A 19515-nucleotide genomic window follows, 5' to 3' on the forward strand; every position below is an offset into this window, starting at 1 on the left:
CCGACAGATGGCGGGCGAGTAGTAGATTGGGGTTTGTGTCGTGTGAACACACCACATTTGCAGCGATCTTTTGCATGCACAGACATCTGCGCCGATGTCTGCGCAGACAGATCGTTGCGTGTGGACCGGGCTTTAGTTGCGACTTGTCACGGAAATCGCAGTTAGACTCCATAGCGTACCGCAGAGATGGGCGTAGTACGAACTTTGACCCACAGATGGCACTGTTAACCGCGCTTTTTAGCTGCTACTTGCGACTCTTAGTTGCGACTTGTCACGGAAATCGCAGAAAGCAGTGCTAAATTCGACCAATAGATGGCTCACGTCTTTGAATGTGAAATACTACTTGCGACTGCTAACTGTGACTGAAATCGCAGTTAGATTTTGTAAAGTTGCTACTGTGATATCTGTGACTTCTCAGTCACTGCGATTTCTAACAGATACGCGATTTCCTGCCCACCACTACATTTTTATCTTTCGAAAGTTACACAGACGTGCGCTTTGGTCAGCAGATACGTATGGAATAAGTGTATTTTGCCCTTACTGTTACTTTGTGCTGTGGAGTTGTCCGTGTAAGCAGTGAAAGTTTTGTGTTCAACATGATTTTTCAGTGTCATGTGTGCGATAAGGTCTATCCTAAAAAAGGAAATTTGAATAGACACCTGTTAGAGGTTCATGGACTGCAAATAGAGCAGAAAAAATTGTTTGTTTGCGCCCTGTGTAATGAAAGAAGTACTTCTGAAAAGTGCCTGGGAAATACAGAAGCGTCCGATCTTACCCGTCGGCTTTGACCCATGACGTCACAAATACCGCGGAAACGACCATAAACAACAATTCCAATATGGCGGATATAAAAACATCGAATACGTATTGTAAACACTGAAATACACAAGTTTCACAAAAAGCCTAATGACTGTAACGGGACAAGCGTGGGAAATTGGGGGTTTTTGGGTGGGGAGAAACTAAATATGTCGTTATGCGGTGGGGGGAGTCTGCAGTGCCCCCCCATCCCCCCACAGGCTTCATTAGTGTCAAATCAATATTTTCGAATCATAGGCGGCCGCTGCTGCGGCCGCATTCCAAAAAAAAAACTCCCAACCTAACCTCAAGTGGGCTACGCTACAGATCAATATGTTCATCAAATTGCTTCATATTACGTATACATGTTCTTTAAACAAGAGTACATCAAACCATGTATTAGGTTTTCCGCGCCGTAATGACGTCACACACCACAACACGCTTACGTCACGGGTCAAAGCCGACGAGTAAGATCGGACCTTTCTGTTGACCCACTGCCTGTTTGAACATTTACAGTCGGCACATGAAGTAGATGTGAAATGTGAAATCTTACATTTTAGCACCGCTGATGAATTTCAGAAGTGGAAGGAGGAAACTGAGCAGACAACGCTCTCAAAGTTCGTCAAACGTCGTGGTTCCCATGCTAAGGTTGATTCAGAAGTTGTTTCTTATATTTGTCACCGGTCTGGTAAGTTTGTGTCTAGAGGAAAAAACGTGCGATGTCTTAAATTGCAAGGTAGTAGTAAGATTGATGCAATGTGCCCTGCTAAGATGAGAGTAGATATGAAAAAGAATGGAACCTGCTGTGTGAAATATGTTTCAACCCATGTTGGCCACAAATCCGAGTTATGTCATCTGCAACTAACAAAAAGGGAAAGAGAATGTATTGCTGCAGATATAGCAAGTGGCATACCATTCTCTGTCATATTAGACAAAATTCGAGATACAGTTGTAGATTCGAACTTGGAAAGGATACATTTGATTACGAGACAGGATCTACATAATATTGATCAGTCTTATAATTTGTCCTTCAAGTCAATAAGACACCATAATGATGCAATAAGTGTAGAAGCATGGGTAAATGAAGTAAATGGTGGAGACAGTCCTTGTGTGCTTTTCTATAAACCACAGGATGTAGTCCTTGATTCGTACCCACAATTAAAGCGCTCTGATTTTGCATTGATAATTATGAACAATGCTCAAGGCGAGATATTAAAGAAATATGGGAACGACTGCGTTTGTGTTGATGGGACACATGGTCTTAATGGATATAATTTTGAACTTATAACTCTACTAGTGCTAGACGATCTGAGACAAGGGTTTCCATGCGCGTTTCTAATATCTAACAGGAATGACTCCCAGATGCTGTCCATATTTTTCCAGCACATAAAGAGGCAGGTTGGATCAATTTCGCCAAATGTTTTTATGTCGGATTTGGCAGAGTCTTTATTGCGTGGAATGATGTCATGGTAGCTCCATCTATGCGACTTTATTGTACATGGCATGTTGATAGATGCTGGAGGAAAAATATCAAATGTAAGATTCAAGGTGTAGAAAAACAAGGTGAAGTATACAAACAAATCAGAACTTTGATGCATGAGCAGGATGTAGATTCATTTGATGAGATGTTAAATATTGTGCTAGAGAGATTGGAATGTGATCCTGATACAGTTCAATTTGCCACATACTTCCGAGACAACTATGTTGGAAATGCAAATTGTTGGGCATATTGCCATAGATTGAATGCTGGAATCAATACCAACATGCATATAGAAAGAATGCATCGCACTATTAAATATATATACCTAGGTAGTAAATGTGTCAAGCGTTTAGACAAAGCTATTTTTGCATTGATGTCATTTGTGAAGCACAAGCTGTTTGACAGGCTTATTGTGCTAAATAAAGGTAAACTGACGAGTAAACTTAAGGACATTCGCCTTCGGCATAAATCGGAATAATATTAAGGAGGACTTCATTACTATGGAGTTTTCTGGTTGGAAAGTGCGTTCTTCTTCAAGAAGGTCAACAGATTATTTTGTATATGATAATGACTTTCAGTGCAACTGCAGATTGATGTGCATTAAATGTAGGGCTTGCATTCATAGGTATTCTTGTACATGTATTGACTATACCATCAAATGGAATATGTGCAAGCACATACATAGTGTTTGCCAGATTCAGTTAAAGCAGCAACCTTCTGAACACCTAGGAAATAGTGAAGTTACACTTATTGAGAGTGAAGATATTTCTGTTGTAGACGAGAAAACAGAAATACTAGCGGAGGTAACGAAAAAAAGTGTTAATGATTCTGTACCTTTGTCAGTCCAAAGAAGGGAACTTATCGCAGAGTTTTCTGATATTGTATCTGAACTGACCTCAAATGACTTGGAAACTGCTAAAAAAATGTTATCATCACTAAAGGCAACTGTAGCTGTCGGAATGTTGCAGCAAAAACAGGCACCGCTGCAAATAGAAAGGAAACAAGCACAAAAGATTTTACCTCAACGTAGACTGTACTCTACGAAGAAAAACAAAAAGAGTAATAATGCATCCCTGGTGCTACCAAATCCAGAAGAATCCAGTTTGATCAAATTATCTGTACTGGCAGACAAAGAAGATGCACTTGTGGAAAAAGGTATGTTACTAGTGCCCCCCCCCCCCTTCCCCTCCCAACAACGTACATCCCTGCAGCAAAAAATGCTTGTAATTAAGCAGTCTGGTAAAATTCTACGTATGACTCAAGTGGCATAGTGTGCTGCTGATGGCAATGATCAATCATGAAGTAAATAATTAATGCTGTTCCTGTTCTCTGGTTGTCAGTTTCTCGTATGTACCCTTGTTTGCTCAGTAATTTAATTATCCTTGTAAAGCAAACATTTAGAACAAGTATTTACAAGAAACAAAATATACAGAATAAATAAACGGTCATTGCCATTATCACAGCACCACGCCACCTGAACTATAAGTAAAATTTAACCAGTGCTCTATTATCTGTTAATGTCAGCAGTCTAATATAATATACTGTTTGCAGGTTCAGCTGTTCAAAAGCAACCAACAATAAAAAATACAGAGGTTGTAGCAGGTCCATTCCCCATTACAGCATGTGCCGTACAGCACGGCCCGACGAATCGTGAGTATTATAAATTCAGGCGTTAATGTACCTTTTTGTTATAAAATATCATTCTAGTTTTATGCCATAGTTCCTCGTAAGTTACAGCAGTCCGGTTTGCAATTCTGCTTGCAGGCTCAACTCCCATGATTCAGCCAATAGCAAAACAGGCTGAGGTGGTATCTGGTCCGTCTCTCGCTACATCGTATGTGCTGAAACACAGCCCGAGGAATAGTGAGTACTATGAATCAAGATATTAGTGCACCTCTGTGTTGTACCATTGTTTATTTTTGTCACAGCTCCTTGTAAATTGCTTACTGTAACTTAGTTTGCATTTCTGCCTGCAGGCTCAACTTCCACAATTCAACCAATACCAAAACAGGCTGTGGTGGTACCACATCCATCCATCGGTACTGTGCGTGTGTTGCTACACAGCTCAACAAATGGTGATTTTCTATGAATTCAGGCATTAGTGCATCTCTTTATTATAAAATGTTATTCAAGCTTTATGCCGTAGTCCCTTGTAAGTTATTTATAGGAATTTGGTTTTAAATGCTGATTGCAGGTGCTGTTCTCTCAAATTTAAACCAGTGACAGGGCAGGATAAGATGGTATCAGTGCCTTCCCTTACTACAGCGCATGTGCTGCAACACGGCTATGGAATGGTATTATAAGTTCAGGCAGTATTTGTGGATCCTTTCTGATCTTAAATTTTGCTTGTCAACTACAACCTTCCTTATGACATTTCATTTCTGATTTATACCAAAGACGAGTGTCCTTTTGTTTAATTGAATTTTTTTTACCACTTGTCAGACTGGTTTTTCTTCACAAAATATATTAGTACAAATATAGCTATATAATAGTGTGATACATTCTTTCTGTATTGATGATATTATGGCCAATATTTCACATTACAGGCATAGGCAATTGTCTTGGTTACGAATTAAACTGTATCAGGATCACATACATCCTTGTTGTGAATCATGTTGTCTGCACTGGCGATTTGTTCACGTGTCCCAGTACACCTCGCACATGAAGTACACTTCACTAGGAAAATTAAAAAATGCTTTAACTTTTGAATCACTGCAGATAGGACATAAACTCTTTCACCATAATCCATAAGAAACACTACAGTTTACATCCTTAATGGACATTACATGCAAGTTACACCAAGAATTATATTTAGCAATAGTTTTTAAATGAGGCTAAATTTCACTCCATAGTCTTCCTTATAATAATGTCATACACTCTTTATTTTACTCCTCACTAAACTTGAATTCAGAGAATCTTACCTTGCTCACTGAGGAAAAAGTGTCAGATGCAGTAAACACTAAATGAAAAGGCTAAATAAGACAATGCAGTGTGGTAGTCAGCACTCAGTATGATATAACCACCACTAGATATTGACATCTTCAGCCTTTAGTGCATAATTTCAAAAGTTTGATTAGTTGAACAATCTTTTTAGCTTGAAGTAAATGAAGTTGTCAACATAGAAAATACCTGACATTTTTATAATTTTCATTCAAGTTATGACTCACTATAAATAGATTTTTAAAACACAGGTTGGTTGTGAGACAGCATGGATGTGATAGATGGAACTACACCATCGAATATGCCTCTGAGAAGCACAAGCAGAATGTGGAGATGGTACAGGATGAAGCATGTATCATTGACCATGACACCTAGCCAAACTGCTAGGTACAGAGTTCAGCTGTGTGGAGATGTACTTCATAGTGTTTACAATCGCAACATCAAGGGCACCTGCAGCTGCAGGGAAAGATTCTCAGAGTGAAGGTCGAAGGTGCTGCACGTCATATTGGACAGATCGTGCTTCAGTAGTGTGGTAATTTGCTGTCAGTCAGTGTGACTGCACTAGACATGTTGGTCAACTCTGGTCAAGTGCAGACTAACTTTTTTTTTAGTTAGGCTATGTGCTAGGATCTTTGAATTATTTTCAACTTAGAGCAACATTGTTCCTTTTATTTGATTATTTTCTCAGAATGTGCCATACGGTATATAGGCAAGATTGTGAACTTACTTTGTATGAGTGTTTTTCTCCATAATTCTCTCCCATGCCGCTCAGATGTCTAAAAATGTGTTCTTTATGAAGACTGTCTCTGTAAGTTGAAGCAGTGACCAGCAACACAATATTCTGTTTACTCTTGATTCAATGCTTAACATATTCTGCAATTGGCACTTATTACAAGTTAATAGCACATGCATAAGCCAACAGCAAGTGTGTTAATTGCTAATATTTGAAACTTGTGAGTAGCTAAATGACATGATGCTAGTTTAATGGCTTCCTACTGCCCTCACAAATTATAAACATTAGTTTTTGAAATTTTTTTCCCATTCACACCACTTTTCAGCACCTGATATGTGCTTGCAACATTTTTGCTGTTTGGAAAGGTTTTAAAAAATTTTATTTAAACACAGTTAGCCAAGATATTTTTAGCCAAAGTAATCAAAGTTTAATTCTGCTAGCTGCAATGGTATGCAGTGAACTCTTTAAATGCTACTAGTAGACCTTACATGAGGATTGATTGTTGGGAGATATGATAGTTACTTTATGCATTGATTATCTCTTTGTTCTGTGTTCAGGATATATATAATCTTCACATGCAGGTTCACAACAAATAATATGGTAGTTTATGCTTTGATTATCTTTTTGTTCTGTGTTCAGGAGTGTAACAGGCTCGTACTGTATGTGATGAGACTAAAAGTTTTCCAATGAGAGTGTGGATGTGCAGTTCTTAACATACTAGACTTCCATTTGTTGGTGTGACAGTCAATTCCTAATCTAACAACACAGGTTTGTTTTTTTCACTATTTTTGAAACTCCCTCCAGACTAATAGCCAGAATGCTTCTTTTGAGAATTTAGGGATTTTTCCTCCTAACTTTGGATGCCTGTTTCGTTGTTAGCTGTTTCACCCTGTCAGTTACATATAATGGTAAAATTTTACTTGCGGTTCAGGTGGCGTGCTGTGCTGATGTCAACAGCATGAAATAAATAATTAATCCTGTTCCTACTCTATGGTTGACGTGTTCTTGCATGTACCCGCATCTGCCAGTAAATTAATTATCCTAGTAAAGCGAACATTTAGAAAAAGTGCTTACAAGAAATGAAATATTAGAGAATAATTTCCAGCACTGCACGGTCGTTGCCAACATCACCGCACGAGGGCGCTTAAGCCGTAAGTAAAGTTTAACCCATATAAATGTGATATCTTCTTGTTTCCTCATTGTCATGCCACAAGGAGCATGAGTGCACCAGTTAATGTGCAGCAATAAGTTAATAAGTTACTTGTCCTGTGATGAGTCGGAGAATTAAAGTGCCATAAGATTACACGAAGCTTCCTGGTACGACAGTGGCCACCAATAGACACTGTAGTACTCGTGAGGATGAATGTGTCAAGTTGACAGATTCTCAGTATGTCCTACAAATAATTATTTGATAGTGTGCACACTTGATCGTATTTGGGCCTAACTTTTTGTTCTTAGTATTGGTTACGTTGAAGCTGCTGTGCATCTCATCTCTACTGTGATTTTCAGAGCAACTGTATTACCTAAATTTCTAATCCAAAGTTCCATTAATGTGGTTGTTCTTGAATCCTGTAGTCTAGGATTATCTTTTCACACAATTTCTTACGGTATTTCCAGTACTTGAGAAGGAACTCACAAATTGTTCATTGTTTTGAACACACATTATCCACTGCCCACTTACTGTTCCATATTGAAGCACAACTACTGTTTTGTAATAGGATTAGTTACATTTGGCTTGTAAATGTCATGTGACGTTACACATTGTGCCACAATAATCTTTACTAATTGTTGATTGTGTCTAAAATTAATAAAGTCTTAGGCCAACATTCCTTACTAGTTCCAAACTGTTTGCAGTTTTCACCACTGGCTTGTGAAATATACTTGATTACACTTTCGATACACATAATGTGCCCAGTGCATGTCAGGAGAGCACCAAACTGGGCAGTGACTTTTAAGTATTTTATTTACTGCCAAAAATATGTCAATAAATGTGATCTTTAAAAACAAATAAATCACCAAAGTAAAAACTGAGATTAACCCATCTGGAACTGACAAACTTCCATTGCTTGACTGATTGCTGTGGGATGTTGACAGTTGGATAAAATGGTGTCTCTTTCCTTCGCAACATATAGTGTAAAACATCATCCCATCCCCTGTGTTAGTCTCACCTGCAAAGTTAACAAACATCCAAAGGTTATACTTGACAGTATTACATTTCCAGATCAGGATGATCAGTATTTAAATTCTGGTTTTCTGTACATTTGAGGTGCAATGGGTCTCATTTGCCATGCCTTGTTGATGTCTTATGCTGATTTCTCTTAGACAGGTAACTTTTTGAAACTGAATAAGCTCGCTGCACTGTTCATGGTAACATAACTTATTTATAGTTTCCATCAGATAATACTAACCTTACAAGAATTCTTGAGCTATAATTTATGGGTTGAAAGGCTGTGGTCAGTGTATAAAACTACTACTCCAAGTGCGGGAGACATCTTCAGAGGTACAATGGTAACTTCCATTCTACCTCGGAAGATGTCTCCCGCAGTTAGAGATGAAACGTCAGGAAGAAGTAATGTTATACATCAACCATGGCCTTTTAACCTGGAAATTTTGACTCAAGAAAATGCTGGCCATGAAAGTCTACATTGTATGACTTTACAAAAATTGTCACCTGCTGTGTCCCATAGAAGTAAATAGTTAATAGTAGTAATGTTTAAGCACATACTAAATAAATCAATCATATTCAGCAACATGTTCAAGCATATTATTTAAGGATGTATCATTCAAAATTAAGCACAATTTGTTTGTTTTCACTGAGAAAGAAATAGAACTACACAAACAATGTATTCTACACTATGCTAATCTTTATTTTACCTCTTTGTGCTGCTGTGGATTGGAAATAATACCTGGCAGAAGAGATATGGTGTGATTTGGGTCCATTGTCTGAATGGAAATGTTGGTATACTTAAAAGCTTTATAGAAGAGGTCAGGACATGTCAAATTAGCAACAGATAAAATATTTGCACACCGTTATTTCTAGATACTATTTTTGTACTACAATATGCTAAGAGGGCAGATTCTCTATATTGATCTGTTTCACCTTGTTAAAGTACTTAACACTATGTTGCCTACTATGTAGCCTTTTGACATTGCATACAGCTAAACAAAAGGACGCTTTCATTTTGGGAACTGCTTTTCAACAATGAAATTATTTCAGAGATAGTACTCAGTACCATTGAAAAAGACTACATCATTGCCAGATAAGTAAAGCAAAATTGTCTCAAAAGTAACTGACACTACGTAAATCAAGATAATTGTTGGCTTTTGTTATTTTTGGTGTGTGAAGAACTGGATTGGTTGTATGCTATAAACGGCACTGGCAGACTGAATTTTTGAGCTACTATACCCTTGAAATGTCTATTATTTTGCCTTCGATTCGATGTTTCAGCAACCTGTGATGCCAGGAAACTCACAGATAAACTAAATCATGTGCCAGATGTCGAGCACCATTGTGTTTGGAAGTTCCATTGTTCTGTGTGCAAACAGTTTTGGAAGTTTGGATGAATCAAGTTTCTGAAACTGACTGGAAAGAAACTTAATTATCAAAAACTAAGATTGTATTGCAATTCATGATACTGTGAAATATTTTTATAATTGCTGTACATTCAGCTAAAAGTTACAGTAAAATTTTCTTGTAAGTTATGCCTGCAGAAAGTTTTGTACTGAATTTAATCTTTTCTTTTGGTTTATAATTTTGATGTAAAATCTATTTTCTGTTTAAATATGAAGTTTCAATTGTGTATCTTAATATTTGTAGCTGATGTGTAGAATATTTGAAAACTGTTTTTTCACATTCTGTATGTTCTACACGTCACTGTATTACTTCATAAAGTCTATAAGATATGATGACAAATTATGAATATAGTCTTAAAATTGTACTAATAAATCCTAATTAAAAATTTAATATTTAAATTACAATCAACTGTTTAATTTTTTCCCATAACATACTCAAAATGTAAATGTGTGCTGATGACCCTGGTGTATCTTACGTGTTGCAATGTTTAAGTGTGCCAAGTAACAGGTAATAATGAGAGACAATTCGTATGAGTGACTCTGCATTGGCAGTGTAAGCTGTGAACGCAATTTCATGTTAGCAAAAGCAAGCAGCATCTGCAGGGAACCAGCAACTGTTGGATATTGAAATTGTAGACCAGCCACAAGTTACATGTAATTTTTCTTTATTTTGAGTAGTTTCACTCTGCAAATGTGAGCAGCTTCATAAAATTATGTGACCAACGGCCACACATTGCTTATGTCAGACTGTATACAGCACCGACGTCATACAAAAATTAAACAACGAATGAATGGACATCCATGTTAGTTTTTGGGATTTGAAATAAGTCGCAGATCTCGACTTGATACTTTGATTCTGTCTTTATTCAATGCCAAAGAGCCTATGCTTTGAAAGGACCTTTTAATTTGCAGAATATTCCTAAAATTTTGCAGCTTGGAAGTTTTTGAATAATGAAGTAAAATAAATTTCTGGTAACATGAAACTCTTGCAGTTAGGTGGTTGTAACTCGCATATAGTTCATTGCACTTTTAAAACTAGAGTGTAACAAACAAATTGGGAAAGACCACCATTTTCAGAGCCTTGTATTGTGTGTTTCACGATTTGCCTACGTGAAGGTGTCAATATACAGAATATATAGTGTCTTCAGGTTTTCCTTTGCAATTCTGTGGCATAAAATGGATTGAAAATGTGGTCCAACTAGCTTTAAAATTCTCCCACATCTAAGAACTTATATTTCTCAATTGGCTTAAAATTAAACTCTTACCTGATTCAGAGTGTTTGAAAACTCTATCTTAACAGTTGGAGACAAATTCTTAGGTCAAAAATTGGCTTTCTTCCACTGACAGCACATCCTTTCAAAAATTTTTATGTGATTTTCTAACTGATGTACCTATGGCTTATTTTTTGTGTAATGAGTTGTTCACGTGTACCACCTCATTAATGCAGCAAGTTGTCTGTTCAGATATTTTGCATAATCGGAAAATCCCTCGTGTAGGCTGACATGAAGAATATTAAGAATCTGATCACTGCGCAATGCTTCGTGTATTTTGGATTTCACTGCAAAGGTACCAAAAGAAAGTTAAGGACTTGACTGACTGACATCTTGAGGCTAAAAGAAGAAATGCATTCTTGGTATAATACAAAAGCTACTTGAAGGCGAACCACTGAAATATAAACCTACACATGCCATTTCATGTTTGGACCCATCAGCAGCATTAAATCAAGAAACAGCTGTATAAAGATTGACATTATGACTTCAAATTCTCTTTCTGGTGAAAATTTGTGATTGTGTCAAACAACAATTTGTCAATATTTGTAACGATGCTCATATTCAAAAAGAAAAAAATTGGCATTTTTCAAAATAAGTGAACCTTGGTTGGATGAACCTCATTACATTGCCACAAAAGAATGTTGTAATTTTGTAGATTTTCTTAAAATAATGTCAGTACTTTCGCCTGGAAATGCTGTTGTAGAAAGAGGTTTTTCAATAAACTCTGAATGTATTTCCAGAATTGATGCTCACTCTGTAGCAGCGTGTGCGCTGATATGAAACTTCCTGTCAGATTGAGAATGTGTGCCAGAGCTAGACTCAAACTTGAGTAGGCGGTGACGTACTGGCAGAAATGAGGTTGGGGTTTGAGTCGTACACGGGTAGTTCAGATAAGAGAGCACTTGCCCGAGTTCGAGTCTTGGTCTGGTACACAGTTTTAATCTGTCAGGAAGTTTCTGAGTGTAATGTTGAGAGTTAGAGTGAAAAGTATTCTTGCTCATAATGCTTGCACAGTGTTGACAATTTTAAATTCAACAGAAGTTTAATTCTGTCTATGTGTAATGCAAGTTGCTTGTACATAGATGACAAAAGAAGCAACTAAGTGAAACTGAAAAACAACAAGAACAAAAATTATCCAGAAAAGGAATGAAATCTGAAATTAATGTGTTACAATCCCTGAAAACAAAAGAGTCAGCTGAAGCACCTAAAATTATGTCAGAAATTGATGTTTGAGAAAGTATACATAATTGGTAAGTGTGCTACAGAATGGTCGGTCAAAGTCAAACATGCAGGGTAGCTAACGCAGATGGGCAGAGATATGCAGGGTGTATGTTGTACCTGTTACACACACTTGATCACTTGCCTCAACAGACCTGATGGGATGAAAAATCAGCTTTTGTGACAAACATTCAAACTGTCACATCACCAAGTAATCATTGATGAGTCGCCACAGTTTATTCAAATACAGCTAATACACAGTTCTGTAACTTCATATTGCATAGTGTACATGTAACGACAATTCGCTGCAAAAGGAATTTTTTTTGTAAACAAATCAATGTAAGATTATGAATACCTTAAAAAAATTCAACAAGAAACTTCAAGTTTTCTTTCAAGATTAACTGTAACATTCTACCATCATTAATCCATGAGATGTGACTGTGGATTTTAATCTGTCTGTTCTGTGTCACTATTTTCATGTACTGGCCATTTAACCCTTCAGTTGACCCTAATATGTCTGGCTTAAACAAACAGACAGTGTTGCATAAATGAAACCATGTGACATTTTGATGTGAACTATCCTTCAGATGATCACTCCACTTGGTCAGTCATGCTGTATGTGGTGTACATCTTGACATGGTTCATATCGGACATCATATATTTTTAAAACAAGCAATTTGTTCTTTCCAGTGTAGTATGTATGCCTAAACCCATACAGTAAATATAATACATGACAACATTGAATTTGAAAATTCAAATTTGGTGGCCACCCTGATGTTTGTACAAAGAATAAATTACTTTTCTGCAAGTAGATTCTGAAATTATGTAAAGCCTCAGTTTCATTATAATAGGTAGCAGCCAAAAGCAAGGAAATGTCTGGCCATAGTGAGGTTTAATGTGGCAAAAATTGGGGAAATGTGCCATTTCATTTTCAATATTTTCGTTTGGTTTTGTTATATAATTTAGAACACTTGCTCCCCACAGAATTTGAAACTATAGAATTACTGAAGTAATCTGTAAACTAATTTGTATAGCAATTGTCCTTAATCGGGCCATCAGTGGTGCCTCAACCCTACTTATGTTAAGCTACCATGGAACATGCCATATCCCAGTCAGTTTGCTGCACTAATTGTAACACTTACAGAACAAAAGCCACTAAATATTACATGCAGTACATGTGTGTGAAGCTACAGTTAGGGAACGGGGCAACTTTACTTTACACCCTTTACGTGTAAAATCTTAACCACTTTCACTAGGCCCAAATATAATGAGAACTAAAACATGTCTAAAGTGCGAAAATTACGGAACAAACCAGAGTTGAACACCTTAATCTCAAAGTCCATTCTCTGTTGTGTACAAAATTGTTTCTTGTGATACGTACTGACACTGCATACAACATAATGAGTTAAGTTTGTCACAGGAATAACTTTATTACCAATCTAGACGGATATCGAAAAAGTTGCAGAAGTGGGTGGCTTTGAATATATCCACAAGAAACTAAACTGAAACGTTCAAAGGAATTTTACATTGCAATGTTACAAATAATTTTTCTACCAGCTTTATGTGATTTTTTCGCGGCATATACACTGCCATTTTTTTTGTTATAAGATAAATGATCATTTAACGACAAAATAAACACATAATTGTAGCAAGCAACAAAGTTCGTCAAGGCACATATTCATTAAACTAAGTGCTACAAGTTACAAAAATATCAGTGGATCTAAACAATACGTGAATGTTCCAGCACAATAAGCACACACATATTGACAGAAGAATGTTGAAGATTAGGTGGGTAGATCACGTAACTAATGAGGAGGTATTGAAAAGGATTGGGGAGAAGAGAAGTTTGTGGCACAACTTGACTAGAAGAAGGGATTGGTTGGTAAGACATGTCCTGAGGCATCAAGGGATCACAAATTTAACATTGGAGGGTAAAAATCGTAGAGAGAGACCAAGAGATGAATACACTAAGCAGATTCAGAAGGATGTAGGTTGCTGTAGGTACTGGGAGATGAAGGAGCTTGCACAGGATAGATTAGCGTGGAGAGCTGCATCAAACCAGTCTCAGGACTGAAGACCACAACAACAACATTGACAATATGAACCACGTTATGTTTACCTCCCTTTTTTCACAAAAATAACAGCAGTGACAAAATACACCATTGCACTTCTTATAAAAAAGTAACGAAACATTTCACTATTATAGTTGAGAAATCGTCAAAAAGCTGTTGCCAAACAGGTATTTTGTCTCCCTCTCCTAAGTAATCGTACCACTAAAAGACTGTCGGTGCAAGGAAAACAGGTATTTACTGATGATGCGTAATTTTGTTGCTTGTAAAAAGAGTTGTCAACACGTTTCACCTGGCCGCATGTAAAAACGGTAACTATCGTACTAACATACGGAGTTTCGCAGTAACTACGTTAACTGTATATCTACATGTGAAAACGCAACATGACAAGACTATTTATTGTTAAAATTAATGCCAAATTTCAGTTATAAATGAGAAAAACAATAACTATTTCAAAAGATTGGCGCGTATGCAGTCCATGTTATTGAAGATGACATATAAACACCAAAGATAAAGTTGTCCACGCCAGGTTCATCCAAAGCAAAGCAATCCTATTGGCTCTAGCTACCTTGAAATTCTATTGGTTGGTCTCGTTTCGAGCCGAGCTGTCCCCAACGGCAAGACTTGCGTCTCGCGACCCGCTGGTCGCGATGCTGATTGGCTGACAGTTAAATTCATGACGTCATATACAGTAGCCAATCAGAAGCATAGGTGACATCTGAGCGAATGCAACATCTTTGCTACACACATTCTCGTATTCACAGTTGATGAGCGAATATCCTTGCACCTTGTGAGATTGAGTTATTTCGTTGGAATGGCTGGTTCTGTTGCTTGTTATGTATGTGATAGAGAATATTCAGCAAGGAAGCATTTGAATGCTCATTTGAGAAATGTGCATAAAATTCAGCCAGGTGAAGAAGGTACGATAAAGTGCTCAAAAAGTGACTGTAGCTTTAAATGCAATTTCTTGGCTAAGTTGCGCCTACATGTGGAGCAGGAGCACATGGTTGAGATGGTAAAAGAAATTAGTGAATTTCAAACGAAGGACGGTAAGTAAAGTGTACACTGCCTACTTAAATTAATATCGTCAATTATTATTACATACTTGCCTGACCCGTGGCCATTAGATCTTGTTTTTGTTGGTCAATAGAACACGTGCTTATTTGAAAGCGTGAAAAGACTGATTTCACATTAACTGTAAACTTACTGTCTGCTACATTAAGTATAAGTTAAATTATTGCAAATTTAAATGATTAAAATCACACCAGTAACTCGTGAGGGTATCTTAACAGTGCACGTTTTTTTTTTTTTTTTTTTTTTTTACTCCTGCTGTGTACTTTGCACTTATTGAATCTGAATGCAATTGTCTTTCATCGATGCTTTTGTTTTAGACTTTATGAAGTGGAAGTCTGAGGAGGAGAGAGAAACAAAAAGTAGTTTTGTCTCTAGTTCTGGCACTAAGCGTTTAAAGGATGGCACTGCAAAAACCACCTTTGTATGCCACAGAAGTGGCACATTTTCTTCGAAGTCAGGTGGCAAAAGGTTGTGTAAGTCCCAGGGCACTTGCAAGATGGGAAACCATTGCGTTGCTGCCATAGAGCTTCACGAAGAAGAAAGTGGAATCTGTAGTGTCATTTACTACAGAACCCATTTCGGCCACGAACAGAACATTGCTTTTCTGCATCTCAGTGGTTCTGATAGAGAAGCCATCGCTGGTGAGTATTACCTTAATTGTAGAATTTTGCTGATCCCCAAGTAAATATGATGTGAAAGTTTCAGAATCCATTGTCAGGCTTGCTGGTAGTTATATGTAGTTGACTATTATTTTTGCAGTGAAGGAGCATTGTTTTTTTACTGCTGAGAAATTAATATTGTTATGGATATGTGATCTGGAGTAAAAGGTGTGAATATATCGATTGGCAGTTCATATGAATACAATTTGTGATGTTAGCTTGAAAGCAGTTGTAAAAGACCAGTTGTTGTGATCCATATTGACCACAATATTGGTGACTGTAATGCCATGTACTTAGGTGTGTGTGAGAGCAGGTGTAATGCATTACAGTAATACAAGTGTGGAAATAAGTTCTGAAATACTTGTTTCCCTGTGTTATTGCTTGCATCATAGTAGTCTATTTAAGAATAGATCATTAATGCATCTAATAGACTAAAGGCAGTACATTTATTGTTTCTTGTCCAGCATGTTAAACATGTACTTGTAGACCTCGTAACCATTTGAAAATAGCCTTGGTAGCTGAAACTGGGAAATATCACATTGCAACAGGTGCTTTAATCAGGCCTGTTTATTCTCCCATCCCCAGTGTTTTAATAGTATCTTCAGTACTGTTGGAAGGGTACACTGAATATCCTGTTAAGCCATTTATTAAACTATCTAGTTTATAAGTACTTAGCAAGTGTTATATTGCTTGAATTTGTTTTATTGGGGGTGGTTAACTACAGTGTCCTTTCTGAATAGTGTTTTCATATACATACTCAGAATTGGCCTCTTTGTAGTTGGAGTAATTTTAAAATGTTGCAGGTAAAATTGCTGAGGGGGTCACTTTCCAGAGAATTCTGGATGATGTGCGGGACTCAGTTCATTCCAGCGGAGTGGAGAGGCTGCATCTCCTGACTCGACATGACCTTCATAACATTAAGAGAGACTTCGCCATTGTTGATGATCAACAGCATAACGTTGATGAAGTCAGTGTTGGTATGTGGTTGGAGAAAATGAAAGACTGTGTTCTCCTCTATAAGAAAGAAGGCGAGGCCAGGGAAGATTTTGATAGGACTGACTCGGTGATAGTGTTAATGACTGACTACCAGAAGCAGTTATTACAGAGATTTGGACAAAATATTGTATGTGTAGACTCCACACATTGTACAAATGTTTACAAACTGTTGGTGACCACATTGTTGGTGGTAGACGATTTTGGTTCAGGTATGCCTGTAGCATTCTGTGTTTCAAATCGGGAGACTACTTCCATAATGACTCATTTCTTTAGTGCTGTGAAAGAGAGAGCTGTCATTATAAAAACGTCTGTATTCATGTCCGATGACACTAATACTTTCCGTAGTGCGTGGTCACGAGTCATGGGACCTGCAGAAAATAATCTACTGTGTGCTTGGCACATAGACCGCAGCTGGCGGAATAATTTGAAAAAAGTCCATGGCAGTGAAGAAAAGAAAGCGCTTGTGTACAAAGCTCTTCGTACATTGCTTGAAGAAGTGGACATAGACAATTTTAATGAGCTGCTGGAATCGTTCGTCAGGCAGCTTCAAGCAGATGAAGGTACAAGAGACTTTGGTGTATATTTCTCGTCAAATTACTTATTCCGGCCTCAGCAGTGGGCATACTGTCACCGTCGCAATCTGGGTATAAATACAAATATGCACCTTGAAGCAATGCATAGAGTTTTAAAATATTGTTATTTAGAGGGAAAAACAAACAATAGACTTGACAGACTACTTGTTGTGTTGATGAAATTGGTGCGTGACAAACTGTGTGCTCGAATGGTTAAATTGTATAAGGGTGGCCATTCATATAGAATAAATCTTATTGAGGCTCGTCATAAAGCTTCATGTAGTATTAAGGAGAATGACATTATAGTCAATACTGATGGTACAAAGTTTCATGTCAAATCCCAAACACATTGTGGTGTAACACATACTGTGATTTTAAATAACATTGAATGTAAATTGGAGTGCAAGTTGAAGTGCTCCAAATGTAATATATGTATACATGCTTTCAGTTGTTCTTGTGCGGACAGTTTAATTCATTTGAACATATGCAAGCACATTCATGCAGTGTCAATGACGTATGCATTACATTCAAGTGCCACATTTACACCAAGTGAAGCAACGGTGACAGAAGAGGCTTCTGCCATTTTGTGTTCACTGCAAACAAATACTGATGATCACGAGAACACATCTCTGGCCCGAGAACTAGTGTCCACATATCAAATTTTGATTAACCGTGTCAGTTCAGGTAAAGTGTCCACAGAAATCCTGAAGTCACTACAGAAGGATGCAGCTCATTCGCTGTCACTTTTTCAGACTGCAGGGAAGCTTCACGACCCCCCAGCAACGAGAAGGTAAAAGTGCAACGAAGACATGGTAAATGTAACAAACAGCCAAAGGGCAGTTTGAAGAAACCAACTCTTGCTGAAAAAGAAAATATTGTTTCAGCACTGAGGCAGCCTGAAAGTGAAATATTAAATGTTCACGTAGATTCTGACCATAATTACTGTCGGTACTAAGTTTTAGCTGTGTATGTGCTTCTGTACATTCCATGGTTCGTAGGCCTACTGGGGAAACTCGCCATGTAAAACAAAGAGTAACGCATTGTGCTTGGTACCCCTGTTGGTGATGTGGAAACCCAAGTGATATTAATAAAGAAAATAAAAACGTTTGCAGTGTTCTTTTTCAATTGATACCTTTATCCTTTTATTTGCATGTGCAATTAAAACCTTTATTTGGAATACTACTTGATTACATTAAAATGAATTGCTGTGTAACTAGAGTAGAAAATTGACGTCTGCAGAGCTTGTGTGGCATGAATTTGAAGCTCCTTATCACATGATGTACTGAAGTCTGTTGTAACAATACATTGCATAAAAATTAAAAAGATATTTTTCACTTCTGAATCACATTTCAATTTGGTTCATTACTAAGAGTTAAACAGAATAAAATTCAGTGCACTTAAGCTAAGTATCTGATGCTCCCTTATATTTATTTAAAGGCTCTGAATGTAGCAACTTCCTGAAAATTTTTGTATGTGCATTCCTACAGTAATTGACCAAGGAAATTGGTGGTAAAGAATTTCACACAGTGTTCAGTCTGAGGAAACAAGGTGCAATTACTGAGCAGAGTGGTGCGGTTAGTATGATTTACAGAATACTGAGAATTGTAAAGACAAGTGGGACACTATTTTCTTTACTACAATTAATCATTTCCTTTTCAGTGTCATTCCAAGCTGCTTTAGAATTATTTTTAGTTTGTAGTCTCATGTGCTTTACATGTAGCAATTATATTTTTAGATTTATATACCTTTACTTGTCTTCAGTACCTTTTGAGATTCATCTTTCAGAATAGGAGTTTTTATGTAGATTGATACTGTGCAATGCTTGGTTGGCAGAATTTACCAACCAGTAGATAGCAAAGAGGAAAACTTTAAACTATTTTGGTGTCATTCGCCCAATTTTTATTGGTACAGAAGATGCTGTAACTGATTCTTTCTAGTCAGTACAGCAGTTGTTATAAGTTGGCCTTAAGAGACTTTACATTAATGTAGAGAAAAATTTCCATCATTACTGCATGAAGGTAATCCTATTTTCACGGATATTAATTGTGCACTTTCTTTCACTGAATATTCTTTACAAGTTGTCAGTGGCTTTTTTTTTTTAATAGACAATAAATGTCTGAGCTGCAGTAACTGTA

At 37.2% G+C, this 19515-nt stretch overlaps 2 protein-coding genes across 4 annotated transcripts; both read left to right on the top strand.

The window, feature by feature from the left end:
- The first annotated feature begins 490 nt into the window (after window positions 1-490).
- Window positions 491-2268, top strand: LOC126212674 (uncharacterized). Its single transcript, XM_049940094.1, has 2 exons — window positions 491-746; window positions 1294-2268. The coding sequence occupies exons 1-2, from the start codon at window positions 597-599 to the stop codon at window positions 2266-2268; spliced, it is 1125 nt and encodes a 374-aa protein (XP_049796051.1). The 5' UTR covers window positions 491-596.
- LOC126213574 (uncharacterized) lies at window positions 2256-9894 on the top strand. Of its 3 annotated transcripts, none has more exons than XM_049941420.1 (6): window positions 2256-3430; window positions 3827-3925; window positions 4040-4138; window positions 4252-4350; window positions 4470-4569; window positions 5467-9894. In XM_049941420.1, exons 1-5 carry the CDS (start codon window positions 2776-2778, stop codon window positions 4496-4498), a joined length of 981 nt encoding a protein of 326 aa, XP_049797377.1. In that variant the 5' UTR covers window positions 2256-2775; the 3' UTR covers window positions 4499-4569; window positions 5467-9894. The 3 variants fall into 3 exon arrangements, with proteins under 3 accessions (XP_049797377.1, XP_049797378.1, XP_049797379.1); XM_049941421.1 differs by having other exon boundaries at window positions 9397-9894; XM_049941422.1 differs by lacking the exon at window positions 3827-3925.
- Window positions 9895-19515: the final 9621 nt, after the last annotated feature.

The sequence above is a fragment of the Schistocerca nitens genome, chromosome 11 (assembly GCF_023898315.1).
Source record: "Schistocerca nitens isolate TAMUIC-IGC-003100 chromosome 11, iqSchNite1.1, whole genome shotgun sequence".
In the NCBI taxonomy this organism is placed as follows: Eukaryota; Metazoa; Arthropoda; class Insecta; order Orthoptera; family Acrididae; genus Schistocerca; species Schistocerca nitens.

What these genes read in the sequence shown, in the direction of transcription:
- LOC126212674 (XM_049940094.1), top strand. Translation starts at nt 597, where the DNA reads ATGATTTTTCAGTGTCATGTGTGCGATAAGGTCTATCCTAAAAAAGGA. An exon ending in GAAGTACTTCTGAAAAGTGC is followed by an intron (nt 747 to 1,293) that starts CTGGGAAATACA and finishes TTGACCCACTGC; the next exon opens with CTGTTTGAACATTTACAGTC.
- LOC126213574 (XM_049941420.1), top strand. Translation starts at nt 2,776, where the DNA reads ATGGAGTTTTCTGGTTGGAAAGTGCGTTCTTCTTCAAGAAGGTCAACA. An exon ending in AGATGCACTTGTGGAAAAAG is followed by an intron (nt 3,431 to 3,826) that starts GTATGTTACTAG and finishes TACTGTTTGCAG; the next exon opens with GTTCAGCTGTTCAAAAGCAA. An exon ending in ACAGCACGGCCCGACGAATC is followed by an intron (nt 3,926 to 4,039) that starts GTGAGTATTATA and finishes TTCTGCTTGCAG; the next exon opens with GCTCAACTCCCATGATTCAG.